The following is a 19839-nucleotide window of genomic DNA, read 5'->3' on the forward strand; positions in this document are numbered from 1 at the left end:
GTGTTCAGAATTAAATGTTTTAGGCTATTGTCAATTTGAAGATTGCAATAAACTATGCCTACTTCGCGTTAAAAACGATATGTTTTTAACCGACTTCCAAAAACTATTAGGTTCTCAAGTTGATATAGGTACCTACGTAAGGTTTTACAGAAAACTCACCTGTCTTTACTTTAGGTACTTTTGATTATTCTATGGATGATTAGCCTATAACAGAAGTGCAGTTTACGTGGATAGTGTGAACAGCTTTTATAATACTTTTTGGTATTGTATATGTATATGTACGTGTTTATATATTAAACTGAATCGCAAGACAAGACAGAAAAATGCGAATAGAAAGGGCAATAAATGACTGACGCGACAATGGAAACGCATCCTTACAAGCGGTTAATGACCGAGATTGTTATTCGGGGGATAATAAGTCATATCTTTGGAAATGGAAAATGTTTAGTGCCTGTTTTTATCTAGTTCATTGATTTACTAGCTAAAGATATTGGTATACCTATCTATAGCAAGATCATGAGAGACTAATATACATACATAACAGCTGCAGAACGATGCATCAAGTTAAAGCTCAACCATTGAAGACTACATGTGAGAATGAAAGAGATAATGAAGGCAACAGGTCTTAGTTTTTTTGTTCTGTATGGTTTTCATAAGTAAGTTGATTTTCCTACAAATATGTATATGTTATGGACCATGTGATTAATTCGGGCATTATTTATAATGCCCGAATTAATCATTATAAATAATGCCCGAGCATTATGAATAATGTCTAGCTTTATCGGGCCAAATGATTAATAACTATCTCAACTTCATTATTTATCACATTGCACGGGCATTATTATATTGCTACATGACAGTTGGGCAATTTGATAAAAAAGCTATATTTTACGCGGTGATATTTTCATTTGACTTTTATTAAGAGAAGATGTTAATTATGACAAATAATAAGTCTAACCTCCCCACTCAGAGACATTTAATGATTACTTAAGTCACTCCTTAGAGAAGGAATGTCATACAAATCCTTCACTAAGGAATGGCTTAAGTAACCATTAAATGTCTCTGAGTGGGGAGGTAATTGCTTAAACTTTAGTTTATTTTGTTTTGTAATAATAAGTAATTTCTATAAAACAAAGATTTGTTGTAAAATTTTTGTTTTTATAATAATATTTTTTGTTATATTTTTAATATAACTTTCCTTAACTTTTAAATGCAAAAACTAGTAAATTTTTAAGGCAGAAGTCTTTCATAATTAATCCAAATCATGAGGCTGATTATTAAGTGGTTAATTAAGTAATAACATAAGTGGTTTGATATTTCATCATCTCAGCCATAGGACGTCCACTGCTGAACATAGGCCTCCCCCTTAGATCTCCACAGATACCTGTTGGAGGCGACCTGCATCCAGCGTCGACGGCGACCTATATAAGGTCGTCTGTTCACCTTGTTAGTGGACGTCCTATGCTGCGCTTGCTAGTCCGTGGTCCTCACTCCAGCACTTTACGATCCCATCGGCCATCTGCTCTGCGAGCAATATGGCCAGCCCATTGCAACTTCAACTTGCTAATCCGGTGGGCTATATCGGTGACTTTGGTTCGTCTACGGATCTCCTCGTTTCGGATTCGATCACGTAGAGAAACTCCGAGCATAGCCCTCTCCATAGCTCGTTGAGCGACTTTGAGCTTTGAGATGAGGCCGATAGTGAGAGACCACGTTTTGGTGCCGTAAGTCATCACTGGTAACACACATTGGTTGAAGACTTTCGTCTTGAGGCACATACCTCATGTCGGACGAAAAGACATTGCGTAGTTTCCCGAACTCTGTCCAGCCGAGTTGGATTCGGCGGAGAGATTCCAACTTCGAGAAAGGTCAACTCTTTCTCGAAGTTGGACCTGCTTAATTGGACTACTTGTCCTAGCATAGCGTTTGATACTTAGTTTATTTTAAATTAAATGGCAATAACAATAAAAAAAATTGAAATTAAATATGTTTGTATTACTTTGCCCAAAAGGTCACGGGCAATATGTATAGTGCCCGGTCAATTTGATTATTTAAATAATTATTATCAAATTGCACTCTCATATTGGGCATTTTTCGTAATGACCGGGCATTATGTATACTGCCAAATTTATCACTTGGTCCATAACATATATAACTCAATGGCTAAGGTATCCTATTGACAAGAAACCACCGTAGTTACATTACTTTATTTTATAAGTATAGTATAAGTACCTATAGTATAAGTATAGTAGTAATTTTTATAAGAATAAAATAAAAGTCCGTATTCCGAATTTGTAGCAAGTCTTTCAGACCTACTTCAAGATCAAATCTGTCTTAGTTACCTAATTCAACAGTATATCAAGTTCGCAATATCTTCTATTAGGACTAGAATTCCCAAGACGCAATTCTTGCTGAAAACCTAAGGCCTGCCTGTCAGTTGTTACGTGTAATACATCTAGTAAGAGTAATGGATCATACAACCTTTGTACTGTGACAGCCTGTCAGTAATACAATTGTAAGAAATATTATACAAACGTATGTAAAAAGATTTGTCTTCACCCTGAATATAGGACACTTACGTCCTTTTATTAATGTTACAACTGTATTGTAGTTCGTAAAAATTTTGATATTGTTGATTACCAGCACACTGCAGACTAAATAGTTGGCCGAGAGTTGACCGATGTTTGGCATTATTTTCAAAGAAAGTCTTGATTCCTATCAAAGTTTTTAGTCAGTCTAATACCAGCTAAATAGCTGACCTTTGTAATGTGCGTTCTAATCTTCATACCGATTTATGATCCCAAACAAACTATCGCGTGACTAAAAGTTTACAGTTTGCCCTCTAAAGCTTAACGTCAAAACGAGAAACATTTTCACTCAACATGATATTCGCGAGAAAATCCCAAAAAATAACAAATGGCGACCATAAGGTCGGCGCGAGGGTAAATTCCAGGCATTCACGCCTACGGCAAGATAAAAGACGGTGGAGTCTACCGGAAGATATGACCTATTATAAACATGTACGGGTTTCCTTGTAAGGACTCAACTCGTATTTTTCTCGGAGCCTGCAATTTGTATGAAAAGTTAAGGAAAACAATTGAACAACACACAGTCCTTGCGAACATATTACTTCTTAAAAAGAATCTCTATGGAGTTTCTTGTCGGCTTTTCTCCATGAGACCAACTGTTTGGAACCATGCAACTAGTGTGACGTTTTATAAGGACCTTCAAAAGCCTATTTGACATTTGACCTTGACTTCGTTACCAGACGTAAATAAAAGATCAATTATATAAGAAATCGTAACTTTAGAGCTTCACCCAGACTGAAACCCTTAAGTACGAATTCTTGCAAAGTTAAATCGTGAATACCACTTTCGGAAAATGTCGTAATGTAATGAAAAGCTCTTTTTGAACCAGATGGCAACAAAAGTCGTAGCTAATGTGAATGGAGCTATAAGATGTTGGCAATCACACCCTTTGTACATATTTTAATGGAAAAAAAGGATCAGTTGGTTGGCCCAAGTTATGGGAGGCAAGAGGTTTCAAAATGAAGTACAATTTTACTTCATGAGCCAGTAACTTTAGTTTACTTTACTTTTTACCGAACGGGTTTGAAATACCTACAAAGCAAGCACATATCATGCATGAATATATCTCAAAGCCAACGTGTAATTTTAATAAGTAACTTATCGTATTTTAACACATCAATACGCAAGAAAATACCTACATACATATATCCATTATTATAAATATCTTCTTAACCTTCTCCAGAAATACTATTTTGATTAAACAAATATATATGCAAACACGTGGTACATCAATTTGCATGCTTATTAGTACCTACTGATAACATATTCCTTCAGCACGACTCACGCTTAACTATATTAGACCACTGAAGGTGTGTAGTCATTTACATAAAAAGGTTTACCTAAATGGGTACTTCTCGTGTTTGTATAAATCATATTTTGTAATATTGTAAGGGTAGTAATTAGCAAACGATGCAATTAAGAGGAACTAAAATAGACAATAAAGAAAGTAAGTTACAGTTCCGTTTCAATTATATTATACAGAGGATTTTAATCCAAAAATGCTTAACCGACTTTAAAAATTCTTTCACTGTTGGAAAGCAGTTTCTCTGAAACGCGGGTAGCACTGCGAGGAACAGCTACTTTTCTATGTCCACAAGCAAATTGTGAAGTTATCGTACCATAACTGTTTACCACTGCAAAGACACCTGATGCTTATTTAAACTTTATCAGCCCCCGATATTTTATTCAGCAATCACATACGCACTAGTCACTACAACAAGACAACAATTATACTTATTACTTTATACAAATCGCTACCCGCTTCAGCGTATGCACGGCACCACACAAGAATCCCCAAGCAATTTGTCTCCAATTTACTCTGATAAGAACGAATCTCCCGAGCAACTTATGATAGTAATCCTTCCAGTGTCCACGGTAATTGCGTTAGGTACAATTAATTGCTAGACAGCTCTAAACGCAATCTGTCTAGACTTGAACCTTTATGGGCTAGGTTTAAGGTGACGGGTGAGGTAAGGAAGACTGTTATGTAGGTCTTTAAACAACCAAGTTCGGCCTTTTCATCGTCATAGAATTCGAGGTAAAGTTTAGCGATAAAACGTGGAAAGTTTTTTGACGGATTTCGAATGTTTTTAATGAATTTTCAAAGGTTTTGAAGTGTTACTGTTAACTATGTATGCATAGAGCTTCGGCTTGCATAAGTGCAGGTCATGAATAAAGAAAAGTGATATAAACAAACATCATGTTGAGTTCTGATCTTAATGTATTTGTGTTTTAAAGGCAGATAGGTCCTTCTGCTGGTCCTTTGAGAGCTCAATGTAACAAATGCATGGCCAATGTTAGCTTAATCTTTTCAAAATGTCACCACATACCTCTTTCACTTACAGTTACAAAACTCGAAAGAACCCATGCAATCACCACAGCATCCCAATTTTAGAAACCGATGAACCAGTTCTAAATCCGAAGCAATACCGATCACAGCTCGTAAACCACATCAGGGCCTGGGCCTGCAGTCTCGACAAAGATAGCGATCGCTTAACGACAAAATTCGGTCGATAAGTCCTAACGATCCGATCGTAACGATTTTTGGTAGTCTCTACTGCCAAAACTATCGAGTGTCATCGCAAAGTTACCGAATATTTTCGGTAAGATAACGATTTATCGTTATGTCATAGAATTTCCTTGCGACAGTTTTTGACAGCCCGCTAAGTGATAGCTACTATCGATATCGTTCCTATATTTGTTTATTTTACGTCAGAAAATATTAAATAAATAGTAATTTAATAAATAATGGCTTCTGAATATTTAGCATGGGACTTAGTTGTGCTCGAGCACAGACGCGATGTGCTTATGGGTCGACAAATAGCACGAAACAAGCGAAACGATGAAAATCCCTTGGATTTGGAGGATGGCCAATTTCTTCAAATGTATAGAATTTCAAAGGAAATGTTTCACAGGCTACTAAGTGAACTGCGTCCATCTCTCCAAAGACGACGGCCTTACGGACTTTCTGTGGAGTCCCAAGTAAGTGTCTTTGCGACCTACCGTGCATAAATAATATTTCTATAATATATTTTTCTTATAACTAAGGTTGAACTTTTTAAATTTTCTTCTTATTAGATACTGACGGCACTCCGATTTTACGCATGTGGGTGCTACCAACAACCTGTTGGCTTGCAGTGGGGTTGTAGCATGAGCCAAAATCTGTTAGCCGAGTCATCCGGGCTGTAACTTCGGCAATAAATGAAAACTTTTAAGAAAATATATTAAATTTCCAATGACTCAAGGAGAACGCCATGCGGCAAAACAGAAATTTAGAAATGCCCACAGCCATTCCCAGGGTAATTGGAGCCATTGATTGCACCCATATAAAAATTTTAGCTCCTAAGACCAATGAGGAGTCTTATGTGAGTGGTCACCATGAGGGCCATTCATTAAATGTGCAAGCTGTAAGTTGACCTTCAGTTCTATAATATCTAAAAATATTGTTTGAAAAATATGTACTTACATATTTAATATATTACAGGTGTGTGACCCTGATCTTATTATTTTAAATATTAATGCTCGATGGCCAGGAGCGAGACATGATGCTCACATATGGGCAAATTCACCGGTGCGCTCAACAATGAAGCGACATTTTGAAAATGGGGACCGCCGTGCTTGGCTGCTTGGTAAATAAATGAACATTATAAATCTGCCTCGAAGAGGTTGCCCATTCGACTTCTGAAATTACTTTGTATTTTTAATCTTTTAGGTGATGATGGATATCCTCTGGAACCGTGGTTAATGACTCCCATAAAACATCAACAGCCTGGCACACCGGAATATAAATATACCGAAGCACACTGCTCAGCTAGGAACATCATAGAAAGATGCTTCGGTGTGCTAAAATCTGTGTTTAGATGTCTATCACACCAACGCCAGTTAATGTACGAACCCTATATGGCTGGCCTAATAATTAACGCATGTGCAGTGCTCCACAATATGCGGATAACATATAAATTACCGGAACCAGAGTCCACCACATCCATGCAGCTGGTGGATAATAGTAGATTCCATGATGATATGTTAGAAGTTACAGGTAACTTATGAACTGATTTTTTATTTTACTATGTATGTATACCTAACACCAATACATTTTATTTTTGTTATGCAGGTTCTGGGCGAGCTGTTGCAGAGCGCATAAGAAGAAGGCTAATTAACACTAGTTTCACATAATTATTATACTTTTTTCATTTATGTACTGTTTCAAATAAAAAACATTTTATATCATTTATTATTTTTATTTATGTAATTATTTATTGCGTCAGCTATTTTGTTTCCGACTTTTACCAATTGCAGCGTCGCCTCGGCTTGTACCTTGGCTGCCTCAGCCTGCATCTTGGCAGCATCTGCTTGCGCTTGAGCAGCAGTTGCCAGCATCTAAAACGTTGGATTTACTGAATGTGTCTTAATGTTCTCTAGCATGCTAGTGTGTATAATAATTAAGAGGAAATTTACACTATAACACACCTTCATTGTAGCAGCATTTGCTTCTGCAACTGCTAGAAATTCTCGTCGAGCTGCACTATATTGCTCAGAAACACTTTGGCGAGGATTCAGATCTGAAAATACCCAAAATTATTGGTATTGTAGGAATTATTGGCTGACCCACCTGCAGAACTAATGTTTTATTATAAATAAAATTTAAGCTTACTCCTCTTTCTTCTGGGTCTCTGTCGCAGTGGTGGTGTTGATGATGCAACAGTTTCTGTCCTTCTGCCACGTACTGCTGGAATTATCAATTATAACACATTAAATAAAAATCAATGAAAATAAACATAGGTGAGCAAAATAACTGCAACTTACTCATTTGTAGTACTGGCGACTGAGGGCATCTTGCACTTGTTCTTGGATGGGTGGTGGTGAAGAACCAGCCGTTGCTCTGCTGTCATTGATTGCTAAAATATTTTGTTAATTAATATTTTGGTAACATTAGTGTACAGATGTATACACATAATAAAATATATTATAGCAGTAACCAACTAGTTACTAAAACTCCAACTTACTTGTTTCAGTCGGTAACAATTCCACAAAATCTCTAGCTGTAATAAAATAAATAGTAACATTAAAATTAAAATAATTATATTTTGAATTGAGTACCTATTAATTTAAAACTTACCCTGAGAATGAGGTAAGGTGAGAACCTCAGAGATTACCACCCCAGCCTCCATCTCATGTTGTAATAACTGTAAATAACAATAAAAGTATTTTTAGTGTTATCAACATTCAAAGATTGAGAATATTAAATTGTATTGAATACAATAATCACAACTTACATCTTCCTCTGGCATAGCGTCCGGGCAGTCTGTCCCAAAGGAATAATCTGCCCCAACTATTGAAATTATCCGGCTCTCGGCCTCGGTCAGGGGAGCAGTGCTGACGCCTCGGTTGCCGGTACGTTTTTGTTCTTTTTTTAATTTTGCCGCCTTACTGCAAGCGCGGCTTTTTAAGTCTCTCCAAACCTACAATTAGAATAATTAACTCAAGTAAATAATAAAAAAAAACTGACGTGGCATGTACATGCTTATAATTAAAACCAATTCAATCTTTGAAAAAGACTTACCGTCATCCACTGCTCTGGTGTCTTTCTAGACCCGTTAGGGAGATTATTGAGCTCCTCGGCAACCTCCCTCCAGCCCGTTTCGAAATTTTCCCGGCCCTGCAAGCCGGTAAATTTCCGCGTGTGCAAATATGGACGCGCTTCTAATATTGATAGCCCTAGCTAATTATCATGACATATTCGTGTCGGTACGATAGCGAAAACCGTATTCATAGTGCGGTGAATTTGTATTAAAATGTTGCATGTAAAAAAAATCCTTGTATTATAGGGAGAAATGGTAGACAAGATTTGCACAACCAATTTTGTTTCCTTTGACAATTATAAAGAAAATAGATGAACCTTATCATATTAAAACTTTTTGCATCGAACCGTGTAAGTAAAACATACCGTTTTTTAAGAAAACACATATTAAAGATCTTAATAGTTTGCGTACTTGCAATACAGACATAGAACATAAACAAACTGTCAATGTCAAGTTTGTTTGTGCACTTGAACATTGGTTTGATTTATAATAATAATAAAGGAGAACGGTGTATTCATTACTATTCATGGACGGTGAAGTCATTGAAACAGGCGCAGGCCTGCCGGGTGCCAGCAGCTTGAGCGTCAGGTAAGTACATCTACAACGAGAATTTTTTATTCCTATTCTTGGTACTTACTAAATTGAATACTTTGTATACATCCGAAGTATTCTGTGTTTACATAATGACTACTTTAATGTTTCAGGCGTAAGCGTCTGCGTAGCCCTCGTGTTACACCCGCTCAAATTGATGCACTACTATCAATATTAGAAGCGCGTCCATATTTGCACACGCGGAAATTTACCGGCTTGCAGGGCCGGGAAAATTTCGAAACGGGCTGGAGGGAGGTTGCCGAGGAGCTCAATAATCTCCCTAACGGGTCTAGAAAGACACCAGAGCAGTGGATGACGGTAAGTCTTTTCAAAGATTGAATTGGTTTTAATTATAAGCATGTACATGCCACGTCAGTTTTTTATTATTTACTTGAGTTAATTATTCTAATTGTAGGTTTGGAGAGACTTAAAAGCCGCGCTTGCAGTAAGGCGGCAAAATTAAAAAGAACAAAACGTACCGGCAACCGAGGCGTCAGCACTGCTCCCTGACCGAGGCCGAGAGCCGGATAATTTCAATAGTTGGGGCAGATTATTCCTTTGGGACAGACTGCCCGGACGCTATGCCAGAGGAAGATGTAAGTTGTGATTATTGTATTCAATACAATTTAATATTCTCAATCTTTGAATGTTGATAACACTAAAATACTTTTATTGTTATTTACAGTTATTACAACATGAGATGGAGGCTGGGGTGGTAATCTCTGAGGTTCTCACCTTACCTCATTCTCAGGGTAAGTTTTTAAATTAATAGGTACTCAATTCAAAATATAATTATTTTAATTTTAATGTTACTATTTATTTTATTACAGCTAGAGATTTTGTGGAATTGTTACCGACTGAAACAAGTAAGTTGGAGTTTTAGTAACTAGTTGGTTACTGCTATAATATATTTTATTATGTGTATACATCTGTACACTAATGTTACCAAAATATTAATTAACAAAATATTTTAGCAATCAATGACAGCAGAGCAACGGCTGGTTCTTCACCACCACCCATCCAAGAACAAGTGCAAGATGCCCCTCAGTCGCCAGTACTACAAATGAGTAAGTTGCAGTTATTTTGCTCACCTATGTTTATTTTCATTGATTTTTATTTAATGTGTTATAATTGATAATTCCAGCAGTACGTGGCAGAAGGACAGAAACTGTTGCATCATCAACACCACCACTGCGACAGAGACCCAGAAGAAAGAGGAGTAAGCTTAAATTTTATTTATAATAAAAACATTAGTTCTGCAGGTGGGTCAGCCAATAATTCCTACAATACCAATAATTTTGGTATTTTCAGATCTGAATCCTCGCCAAAGTGTTTCTGAGCAATATAGTGCAGCTCGACGAGAATTTCTAGCAGTTGCAGAAGCAAATGCTGCTACAATGAAGGTGTGTTATAGTGTAAATTTCCTCTTAATTATTATACACACTAGCATGCTAGAGAACATTAAGACACATTCAGTAAATCCAACGTTTTTTAGATGCTGGCAACTGCTGCTCAAGCGCAAGCAGATGCTGCCAAGATGCAGGCTGAGGCAGCCAAGGTACAAGCCGAGGCGACGCTGCAATTGGTAAAAGTCGGAAACAAAATAGCTGACGCAATAAATAATTACATAAATAAAAATAATAAATGATATAAAATGTTTTTATTTGAAACAGTACATAAATGAAAAAGTATAATAATTATGTGAAACTAGTGTTAATTAGCCTTCTTCTTATGCGCTCTGCAACAGCTCGCCCAGAACCTGCATAACAAAAATAAAATGTATTGGTGTTAGGTATACATACATAGTAAAATAAAAAATCAGTTCATAAGTTACCTGTAACTTCTAACATATCATCATGGAATCTACTATTATCCACCAGCTGCATGGATGTGGTGGACTCTGGTTCCGGTAATTTATATGTTATCCGCATATTGTGGAGCACTGCACATGCGTTAATTATTAGGCCAGCCATATAGGGTTCGTACATTAACTGGCGTTGGTGTGATAGACATCTAAACACAGATTTTAGCACACCGAAGCATCTTTCTATGATGTTCCTAGCTGAGCAGTGTGCTTCGGTATATTTATATTCCGGTGTGCCAGGCTGTTGATGTTTTATGGGAGTCATTAACCACGGTTCCAGAGGATATCCATCATCACCTAAAAGATTAAAAATACAAAGTAATTTCAGAAGTCGAATGGGCAACCTCTTCGAGGCAGATTTATAATGTTCATTTATTTACCAAGCAGCCAAGCACGGCGGTCCCCATTTTCAAAATGTCGCTTCATTGTTGAGCGCACCGGTGAATTTGCCCATATGTGAGCATCATGTCTCGCTCCTGGCCATCGAGCATTAATATTTAAAATAATAAGATCAGGGTCACACACCTGTAATATATTAAATATGTAAGTACATATTTTTCAAACAATATTTTTAGATATTATAGAACTGAAGGTCAACTTACAGCTTGCACATTTAATGAATGGCCCTCATGGTGACCACTCACATAAGACTCCTCATTGGTCTTAGGAGCTAAAATTTTTATATGGGTGCAATCAATGGCTCCAATTACCTGGGAATGGCTGTGGGCATTTCTAAATTTCTGTTTTGCCGCATGGCGTTCTCCTTGAGTCATTGGAAATTTAATATATTTTCTTAAAAGTTTTTCATTTATTGCCGAAGTTACAGCCCGGATGACTCGGCTAACAGATTTTTGGCTCATGCTACAACCCCACTGCAAGCCAACAGGTTGTTGGTAGCACCCACATGCGTAAAATCGGAGTGCCGTCAGTATCTAATAAGAAGAAAATTTAAAAAGTTCAACCTTAGTTATAAGAAAAATATATTATAGAAATATTATTTATGCACGGTAGGTCGCAAAGACACTTACTTGGGACTCCACAGAAAGTCCGTAAGGCCGTCGTCTTTGGAGAGATGGACGCAGTTCACTTAGTAGCCTGTGAAACATTTCCTTTGAAATTCTATACATTTGAAGAAATTGGCCATCCTCCAAATCCAAGGGATTTTCATCGTTTCGCTTGTTTCGTGCTATTTGTCGACCCATAAGCACATCGCGTCTGTGCTCGAGCACAACTAAGTCCCATGCTAAATATTCAGAAGCCATTATTTATTAAATTACTATTTATTTAATATTTTCTGACGTAAAATAAACAAATATAGGAACGATATCGATAGTAGCTATCACTTAGCGGGCTGTCAAAAACTGTCGCAAGGAAATTCTATGACATAACGATAAATCGTTATCTTACCGAAAATATTCGGTAACTTTGCGATGACACTCGATAGTTTTGGCAGTAGAGACTACCAAAAATCGTTACGATCGGATCGTTAGGACTTATCGACCGAATTTTGTCGTTAAGCGATCGCTATCTTTGTCGAGACTGCAGGCCCAGCACAGTTATGACAGCTGCCAGTTACTGTACGACTGAAACGGTTTATGTTTCTACACATTTCAGTTCATTTCCTGTTCGAAGATTAGCTGTAAGCTTAAAGCTAATTGAAGTGCATACGGATATATGCTTGATGTTATAAAGCTGAATAGTTTGAAAGCACTAATCTTAGGAACTACTCAACTGATTTGCAAAATTCTGTCAGTGTTCTTTAAACTGTTAATTTTTTGAGGAAGGCTTATTTGGCTGCGCGGAGTAGTTTCCGCTAGTAGTAGTAGATACCATGGGCGGAAGCCATTAAAATGTATAGAGTACAATAAAAAGATGGATTTTAAATACATTTCACTAGGTATAACTTTTCTTTATATAATTATACTCGACAGAATGGCAGGTGCAATGATGCAAAACTTAAGGTCGATATATTTTTATAAAAATACGGCAGAGTATGCAAAATATTCTAGAAGCAAATATGAAATGTCTTACACGGCAAAAATCGAAATATTCTTCTCATGATATACAACAAAGACGAGACTAAACATTTGCTTTTGAATATTTCTTCTGAACCACGGAGAAGTAGAAAAATGAAATAACCAATAAATGCTATTACATCACTTCAAAAATTAATAAACAGACGGGAACTTATTTATTGACTTTAGTAATGTAACTAATTTTGATTTTGCAATTAAACGATATTCTGTTTGTGATTAAATTAAACGTAGCAAATATGTGTAACTATTTGATTTGTAAATAGTTGTAGATTGAATAAATATGCAATGTGAATAGGTATGCAAATAAAAAGAATTGAAGTTAATAATAAATCTATACTAATTCATATAGGGGAAACATTTAGGTTTTTGGTTTGTTTGCAATGAATAAACTCAAAAACTATTGGACCGATATAAAACAATAAATATTATATTATATTATAAATATTGGAGTAATATAGGCTATATTTATCCCGATAAAGGCAGTAATGCCCACGTGACGCGGCTGAAACCGCAGTAAAAAGGCTAGTTTTTTCGTAAATTACATTTTCATCGTACCTATTTTGCAGTGAATTTCTAAAACCACGAAACCAAAACCTCCATTTATTCACTTCTCTACACAAAATGCAGAATTCAGAAAAGCAACTATTATGAAAAACAAACGGCTCTACGTGATGTTGGTGCAAACTGCTGTCTATTTTTGTAAGCCTAGTGTTTTGTTTCAGTTCTGAGCGAGCGAGATTGTTATACTGAATTGGGTATAAGCTACCTAGTACCTACTACATCTTTTTTTAGCTAGTCCACTGTTTGTAAGCCTCTAAAGTGGAGGTTTGAAGCTAGTTTTTAATAAAAAGTGACTGCATTTTTAAGATAGGACAAAGGATTTTATCGATGGCTTAAATGTGTGGGGTCCCCAAGTATAAAATATGACTCGAAATATTTATCTACATAAAATACTATTATTCTTAGTGGCTTTTGGTTGGACTCAACGTTCATAATAGGGAAACAGCTAGGCTAAATAATTTAAGTTTTATTACATGAAAAAATAAATAGTTTTTTGAAAATTCAAGCAAAACCTGGTTCGCGATATTTTTCAACAATAAAGGTTTTAAGCAATCATATTCTGTAACTAAAGTCCCAAGGCTTGCGTCACACAAAAATTCCCGGAACATATTCTTTGGCAATTTATTAGACAAAGGTAAGACATAGGCATATACTCCCTTGGGGGGTAAGCAGAGGTATAAGGCACTCTTGTATTTTCAATATGAGAGTTAAGCTTGTGTTATTTTATTTGGTGGACGCGTTTGTAATGTTAATACTGTTATATTCTTGGCTATTTACGGCCTTTCAATTTTCTATAAATATCTCCAAAAATTAGTTCCGAGCTGTGTACTAGGTATGGTTTTCTTTTTAACACGCTTTTATTAGGTCGGCCTGTATGTAACTATATGATCGAGTCTTAAGGTATCTAATAGATTTTAACCACTATAAAAAATGTAGTGCCATGAAAATTTACAGCTGTATGTAGTTCTGATGACGATGATGATGGCAATGTCGAACTTATCTGATGATGGAGCGCCAGATATGGACTCATTAAAGAACGTCATAGCTGCATAGCATTATGAAAGACTGCGTGTTTTCGATTAAAGGCCATTTACCACAAATTTACCTGAGAGGAGGCAAGTGGACGGTGAAGAATCTGCCAACGACGAGGCACTCGATGCCGGCCGGCCAGCGGGAAACTTCCTCCGCACTTTCTTCAGTGAAGCCATTCTTCAGGTCTGGGAGATACGGGCACTAGCGGACAGTACTTCTAGCGAGCGTTTTTTTATAGTTTTTTACGGACCAGGGGCAACACGTGTATTTTAACAGACCAGTAGGTAATAAATAACTTTTTAATCAGATCTATTGGTATGATAGAGGCGTCACAAAGGATGGGCTGACGAGCGCAAGCATTAGCCCCGAGCCTACTCACTTTCAATTTGTTGGAAAAATTCGGAGCTCCACGGTACACGAATTGAAGAAAATTTTTTCACTCTTTTTTAGCAAGATTTTATTACATAACTTAATTTTTTTTTTGGTCATACTGTAACTTTTAGGTATATTGTAACCATTTATTTTTTATAGTTTGAGTTTCATCGAGGACGCTAATAATATTGCTACCATTAAATTAATTAATTTTATTTATCTACAGTTAAATTAACCAACAGCAAAGGCCACCGATTATTACTTAACGCATGAATAAACTGGAAATTATTGAAATTACAGTTAAATATAGACCAGTAAATAATCACAACTCGTGTTCTGCGGTTTTTAGGCTTTCTGATTTACCCAAATGCAAAATGTTGTTTTACTATAATTTGCTGGGATCATTTAACTTTGATGTGTAATTAGTTCATATGGAATAATTATTATGTATTCATCTAATATTTAATTATGAATATTCTATCAATGGGACTGGTTTAGTTTTAGAAATAGATTTCTCATATTTCCTACAGTTATTAAAATTGTTGACAAAACAGTTTTCGAGTGTTGGCCTACGCGATGTAATGGAAAAAACATATATTTGTTTTGGTAACAATTAATCTGAATATCTTCTTAGCTTTTGGAAATTATTACCGATATTTTTTTTTTATTATTATTTATTATTCCATTCCACAATTCAGTTTCTATAACTAATAAGCGCCAAACTGCTGCAGCAGTTTGCAGGCGTTTCGCTCATTAACATAATTACTTACATGTAGAATGTCTAAGAATACTAAATAAATATCCATTTACATACACACTCCCTTATGTATTACTATGTTTTATCTATTATAGTATATAACTTAATTCTATTACTTTATTCTATCTACTGTTCCATCAAACACATCAAAATCCTTATCACATCCATACGTGTACCGCGTCATATATAATAAAATACAGAACAAAGAATAAGGCGCCGCTATCCATCCGAGGAATCCTCGTGAATAATGAATCCTACTGAATTTACTCAACAAAATACATAATAAATTAAATACTCCTGAAATACTTCAAATTTACATATAAATGTGTCGTTATTTGAGTACTTATTGAAAGAATTTGGTTAAGGATATGTTCATTACAAGATTTTTTTTTGTCTCCAATTATAATTTTGATCAACTACGGCATACAATACTTGTGTACTGTTAATTTCCATAACGGATAGTTATTGTAGACTAGTTTCAGCCAGTTGTTTCATCTGCTCAGCAGTCGTATCGAAAAAGAGCTATTTCTCGAACTCTTATGAAAAGTAACTTTTATGATATTATGAGTAGACTATGCCTCGGTACCTAAGTTTCATCTCAATCCTATTGCCAAGCTATTTGCGTGTGAGGAAGTAACAAACAAACTCTCGAGAATTTTCCTCAATAATATTAGTGTGTTCTAAATTGTGTTTTGAAGCATTTTTTTAAACAGTTTCACATTTTTTTTTTGAATCCTAAATCAGTCAAATTTGTATCATACGGACATCTTTAAAAAGTGCAAGTACAAATTCTCTAGGTCATTGCTCTATGACATAAACGGCGTCATAGTGACAGATACGAGCTGACCTTATACGGTACGTTGATAAGCGACCCACATCGGGTTGTGTCCAGTATAGTGAACGTACATGGTGATGCCTTAGTCATGTCATGTTACTGGTTAAGGAATTGAGAGCGTGTGGTATAGATTTGTTAGCTAATTTGGGGTGAGATTCTGATTATAGTGATCTAATGTTCTAATTAATGTGCATGTGATATTGTTTTTTTTATTACATCAGTACGGAGCGCTATTTGTGTGACACAATTCGTTCATCTTTTACAGGAGAAAAGGGAGCTGATCTTAGTGTGAAGAGATGAACGAATGCTATCATATCAAAAGTCATCAGTATGAGAATCATCTAAGTAAAAGAACTAGCATGACACTCTATAAGACCGTTTTGAAGCAAGCACTTTTTCAGGCAACTAATAAAACCGATTAGTACCTAAACTACAAGTTCATATCAATCTACACGCCTATCACCAATCAATTTCCCAAAAACATATGTTCAAAATCCAAACTGCTCGTTTAGCCTATCCAAAGGCAAGCGTCACAGTTACGTCGTGTTCAAAGCACATAGAACTTGACAGAGTACAACATTCGAAACTCTATTGACATCCATAAAACAACGGTGTTGTCCCTGTATTTTCGGTACAAATTCTGTACATAGGTACTGTATTCTTTCACCTAAGGGCTTAGAGTAACTAGGTTTGACAATGTTTTACTGTATGAGATTTCATGTCTAGCCTTTTCTCAAAATATGTTAGGGTCAGATTCCAGTTTTAACCGGGTACAGCTGACCAGTGTTCTACATGAAGCGAGTGCCTAACTGACCTCCTCGGTCTAAGTTACCAGGGCTATATATGTTATCGCGTTGACTGATATCGGTAAGATTTTAAGTTCACATAAGACATCTTTCAGGTATAAAGTAATCCTTCTATTACGTTGATCTTATCCAGGCAGGATTATGGCACTGGGATCACATTTCCTTCGAATACTTTTGCAATAGCCTACTAGACCACTTGCAGTTTTTAAGTAAATTGGTATAGTACCAAGCCAAGCAATGTTTGTTTACACAGATGAATAGATCACTCTTCAACGTCATTCAATACAAGCTGTACATTATATAGCTTAACTTATTTGCTTCCAAAAGCTTTACTGATTCACCGCAAAACCTATAATAAAGTGTTTTCATAATGATTCTGCGATTTCAGCCGATATTGATTGATTATACCTTCAAAACCATCTGTGGTAGCGTTTTTTGCTCCAAATTGAATACGCGGCCGAAATTAAATATCTGGATATATTTAGTCTAGGTTTCTGCGGATGAAAGATGGAATCTTTTTTAAAATTTCGCCGCTTTTTTGGTGTAATTGAGAGTGAGTGGGTGATTTTAAAGTGCTCGAGTATGCTCGGGGTGCTAGCTATATTCTTTTGAGTTTTTTTCTGCTTATAAGAAGCAGAGCGATGGATAGAGCCAGTATTCGTGCATTACTGCAGTATACAGAATCACTAAGAGTAGATACTTATATTTAGAAGTGGCTAGGAAAAGTTGACGACAAAATTAAGGATAAAGAAAACTTAAAGATATCAGGTTACGAACGAAGTATACTGTCAGTAGGCACATTGCTTTCCTTTCGTAGAATTATTCTGCCCTTACATTTGACATTGAATATACCCACAATCTTCATACAACAGTACAAAGATATTGTTCAAAACAAATCGTACACTACGTTGCCAAAAATTCAACCATTTTAATAAACCATAGAATAAGAATACAACAGATGCGCGATCCCAAGATCCGAGCTGAGCCCGAACTATATGTTATTCTGTTTGTCCCGCGTCGCCCGGGATCCCGGGAAGCCCGGGATTTGGCACATCGCATTTACATATTAGCACCTTGGATGTGCTGATAACTTCGGCTGATTTGTGAAGGTAGCTGTCTACGGGATATTGGTTGGTCGGTGGGTATATTCATTTGGCTGGCAGTGTAATTTTGGGGGCTGTTTCATAAAACCTTTATTAAATATTTTGTATAAATGTTTATAAGAAGTCTTCCTTGTACGAATATAGGCCAAGGCTTTAGGGTCAATAAACAATTGAAGGCCCTCGTTGTTTATTAGTTTGTTTAGGACAAACCAACTTCCGTATATCTATTGCAGTTATAGATGTTTTAACTGACAAAAGTGGGTGACCCATACCCCTTAGACATCTGCGAGTAACATAGGTCATATTTTATCCGGGTACGAGTACTAGTTCCCGTGGGTAAAACCGCGGGAAACTAGCTAGTCTATTATTATAAATATCAGCACTCCCAATGATTAACGAAATGAGTGATAAAATGCAAAGTTATTAATTACTACTCATAATTACTTATATTTGTTAGTAAATACAGGTAATATGATAATTCCGTAAAGTTTGCGGCAAATATAATTACTGTGAGTGGTGTGCTGACGATTTTAATTATTATTTGTCATTTATTTTGTGCCCTACTGAGGTTCTGTGGTAATTAATGAAAACTAGCCGTTTTTCCGGCCGAAACCGTAGAAAATCGGCTAGTAGATTAAAATATTTAGAACATTACATGACATTATTTACTCATAAAATCTATTCACTTAAAGTAGTTTATAGTAAAACTAATAATGACATCATCATCTCATATTCCGAGCCTTTTTTCCAACTGTGTTGAATAATGTCTTATTGAGAATAATGACATAGAGTAAAGAGTGAAAATTAACCTTCGACCTTATCTATGGAGTTTGTATAAGCATTCCAAAGCTTAATATTTGACCTACTTATCAGACACAAAAAGAAGTTAATTTTCAAAGGCCAGATATCGGATGGGTGGCTTCACAACACATGCCTTGCAAACAACAGCTGGCCACCGCAATCCCTGACATAAAGATTGAAATAATACTTTAAAAGAAATATAAAATGTACATGGTACATTTCCGCAGTGCAATCGGGTACAAAAGTGTTGGACCAAAAAATATTTATTTATTTCTCATAATTACTTTACCATTATAGATAGCTAAATCTAATTCGACATGTACTATGTGTAATGTATAAGTAAAATATAATCTTTCTGTATTTTCAAAAGGCGGAAAAAAAAACACATTTTTCTATATCTATTGGATTTGTTTCCTTAATACGGAAAAGTTCCATTTTGAGAATGAAATTGATTTGAAGGAGATATTTTTAGCGTTTGCTCATTATTTTTAACGATTACACCGTAATATTAAATGTGATATATTTGTTTCTGGGTAGGATATATTATTATTTTAGACATTTTAATGAATAGAGCTGAATTTTACTAACATTTGTAAAAAAAAATATACAAAAAATTAATTTTCCTCTTAAAAGGGAAACAATATAATAATTATTTTCATTCGCTGCTAAGCTGACGTATGTCCAACAAAAGAATATTTCCGAAATTGTTTACTGTCCACATCTCGTACCTACATAATAACGAACAATACTCGATAGGAGAATAAAAACAAGATTGTCAGTAATATTGAATCAATAAATTGTTTCTCCTTACTACTCTTTGTTCAGCGAATAAGAAAAACATGTACCGTATATATTGTATAGAAGCTGCGATATGAGTGCTTATCTAATGGCATGAATGAGGCTTGGTAATA

General features: G+C 35.8%; 7 protein-coding genes across 9 annotated transcripts in view; 4 read left to right on the forward strand and 3 right to left on the reverse strand.

Moving 5' to 3' along the window:
- The window catches only part of LOC135118175 (uncharacterized), a 57932-nt gene extending 52129 nt beyond the window's left edge, over positions 1-5803 (forward strand). The window contains exons 1-3 of one of the 2 annotated variants that reach the window (XR_010277408.1): positions 5043-5191; positions 5356-5570; positions 5667-5800. Coding sequence is in view for 1 of the 2 variants with exons in the window: in XM_064039429.1 (XP_063895499.1) it covers positions 5504-5570; positions 5667-5777 (178 nt within the window). In the remaining variant the exon portion in view is untranslated. Of the gene's footprint in view, positions 1-5042; positions 5192-5355; positions 5571-5666 lie in introns of those variants that run through there. The other variant, XM_064039429.1, reaches the window with a different exon arrangement.
- The window catches only part of LOC110373547 (uncharacterized), a 248659-nt gene that overhangs the window by 20039 nt on the left and 208781 nt on the right, over positions 1-19839 (reverse strand). The gene's annotated exons all lie outside the window — the stretch shown is intronic.
- On the forward strand, positions 5843-6818 carry LOC135118236 (putative nuclease HARBI1). Its single transcript, XM_064039554.1, has 4 exons — positions 5843-5995; positions 6073-6217; positions 6301-6627; positions 6703-6818. Exons 1-4 carry the CDS (start codon positions 5843-5845, stop codon positions 6762-6764), a joined length of 687 nt encoding a protein of 228 aa, XP_063895624.1. The 3' UTR covers positions 6765-6818.
- Positions 6809-8298, reverse strand: LOC135118205 (uncharacterized). The gene is made up of 8 exons (XM_064039490.1): positions 8152-8298; positions 7865-8050; positions 7708-7774; positions 7595-7630; positions 7395-7486; positions 7243-7317; positions 7059-7150; positions 6809-6968 (listed from the first exon to the last, which is right to left on the reverse strand). The coding sequence occupies exons 1-5, from the start codon at positions 8155-8157 to the stop codon at positions 7395-7397; spliced, it is 387 nt and encodes a 128-aa protein (XP_063895560.1). The 5' UTR covers positions 8158-8298; the 3' UTR covers positions 6809-6968; positions 7059-7150; positions 7243-7317.
- Positions 8316-9224, forward strand: LOC135118206 (uncharacterized). Its single transcript, XM_064039491.1, has 3 exons — positions 8316-8758; positions 8875-9079; positions 9177-9224. Exons 1-3 carry the CDS (start codon positions 8697-8699, stop codon positions 9222-9224), a joined length of 315 nt encoding a protein of 104 aa, XP_063895561.1. The 5' UTR covers positions 8316-8696.
- Positions 9257-10416, forward strand: LOC135118199 (uncharacterized). The gene is made up of 7 exons (XM_064039481.1): positions 9257-9357; positions 9447-9513; positions 9592-9627; positions 9736-9828; positions 9906-9980; positions 10073-10164; positions 10257-10416. Exons 1-7 carry the CDS (start codon positions 9343-9345, stop codon positions 10407-10409), a joined length of 531 nt encoding a protein of 176 aa, XP_063895551.1. The 5' UTR covers positions 9257-9342; the 3' UTR covers positions 10410-10416.
- Positions 10444-11336, reverse strand: LOC135118216 (putative nuclease HARBI1). The gene is made up of 4 exons (XM_064039515.1): positions 11228-11336; positions 11006-11150; positions 10596-10922; positions 10444-10520 (listed from the first exon to the last, which is right to left on the reverse strand). Exons 2-4 carry the CDS (start codon positions 11049-11051, stop codon positions 10459-10461), a joined length of 435 nt encoding a protein of 144 aa, XP_063895585.1. The 5' UTR covers positions 11052-11150; positions 11228-11336; the 3' UTR covers positions 10444-10458.

The sequence above is a fragment of the Helicoverpa armigera genome, chromosome 19 (genome assembly GCF_030705265.1).
Source record: "Helicoverpa armigera isolate CAAS_96S chromosome 19, ASM3070526v1, whole genome shotgun sequence".
In the NCBI taxonomy this organism is placed as follows: domain Eukaryota; kingdom Metazoa; phylum Arthropoda; class Insecta; order Lepidoptera; family Noctuidae; genus Helicoverpa; species Helicoverpa armigera.

Coding starts and splice junctions, on each gene's coding strand:
- LOC135118205 (XM_064039490.1), bottom strand. Junction 7,775..7,864: donor ACGCTATGCCAGAGGAAGAT/GTAAGTTGTGAT, acceptor TGTTATTTACAG/TTATTACAACATGAGATGGA. Junction 7,487..7,594: donor ATTGTTACCGACTGAAACAA/GTAAGTTGGAGT, acceptor AAAATATTTTAG/CAATCAATGACAGCAGAGCA.
- LOC135118236 (XM_064039554.1), top strand. CDS start 5,843: ATGCGGCAAAACAGAAATTTAGAAATGCCCACAGCCATTCCCAGGGTA. Junction 6,218..6,300: donor CCGCCGTGCTTGGCTGCTTG/GTAAATAAATGA, acceptor TTAATCTTTTAG/GTGATGATGGATATCCTCTG. Junction 6,628..6,702: donor TGATATGTTAGAAGTTACAG/GTAACTTATGAA, acceptor TTTGTTATGCAG/GTTCTGGGCGAGCTGTTGCA.
- LOC135118199 (XM_064039481.1), top strand. Junction 9,628..9,735: donor ATTGTTACCGACTGAAACAA/GTAAGTTGGAGT, acceptor AAAATATTTTAG/CAATCAATGACAGCAGAGCA. Junction 9,981..10,072: donor GAGACCCAGAAGAAAGAGGA/GTAAGCTTAAAT, acceptor TGGTATTTTCAG/ATCTGAATCCTCGCCAAAGT.
- LOC135118206 (XM_064039491.1), top strand. CDS start 8,697: ATGGACGGTGAAGTCATTGAAACAGGCGCAGGCCTGCCGGGTGCCAGC. Junction 8,759..8,874: donor GCCAGCAGCTTGAGCGTCAG/GTAAGTACATCT, acceptor TTAATGTTTCAG/GCGTAAGCGTCTGCGTAGCC. Junction 9,080..9,176: donor CACCAGAGCAGTGGATGACG/GTAAGTCTTTTC, acceptor TTCTAATTGTAG/GTTTGGAGAGACTTAAAAGC.
- LOC135118216 (XM_064039515.1), bottom strand. CDS start 11,051: ATGAAGCGACATTTTGAAAATGGGGACCGCCGTGCTTGGCTGCTTG. Junction 10,923..11,005: donor CCGCCGTGCTTGGCTGCTTG/GTAAATAAATGA, acceptor TTAATCTTTTAG/GTGATGATGGATATCCTCTG. Junction 10,521..10,595: donor TGATATGTTAGAAGTTACAG/GTAACTTATGAA, acceptor TTTGTTATGCAG/GTTCTGGGCGAGCTGTTGCA.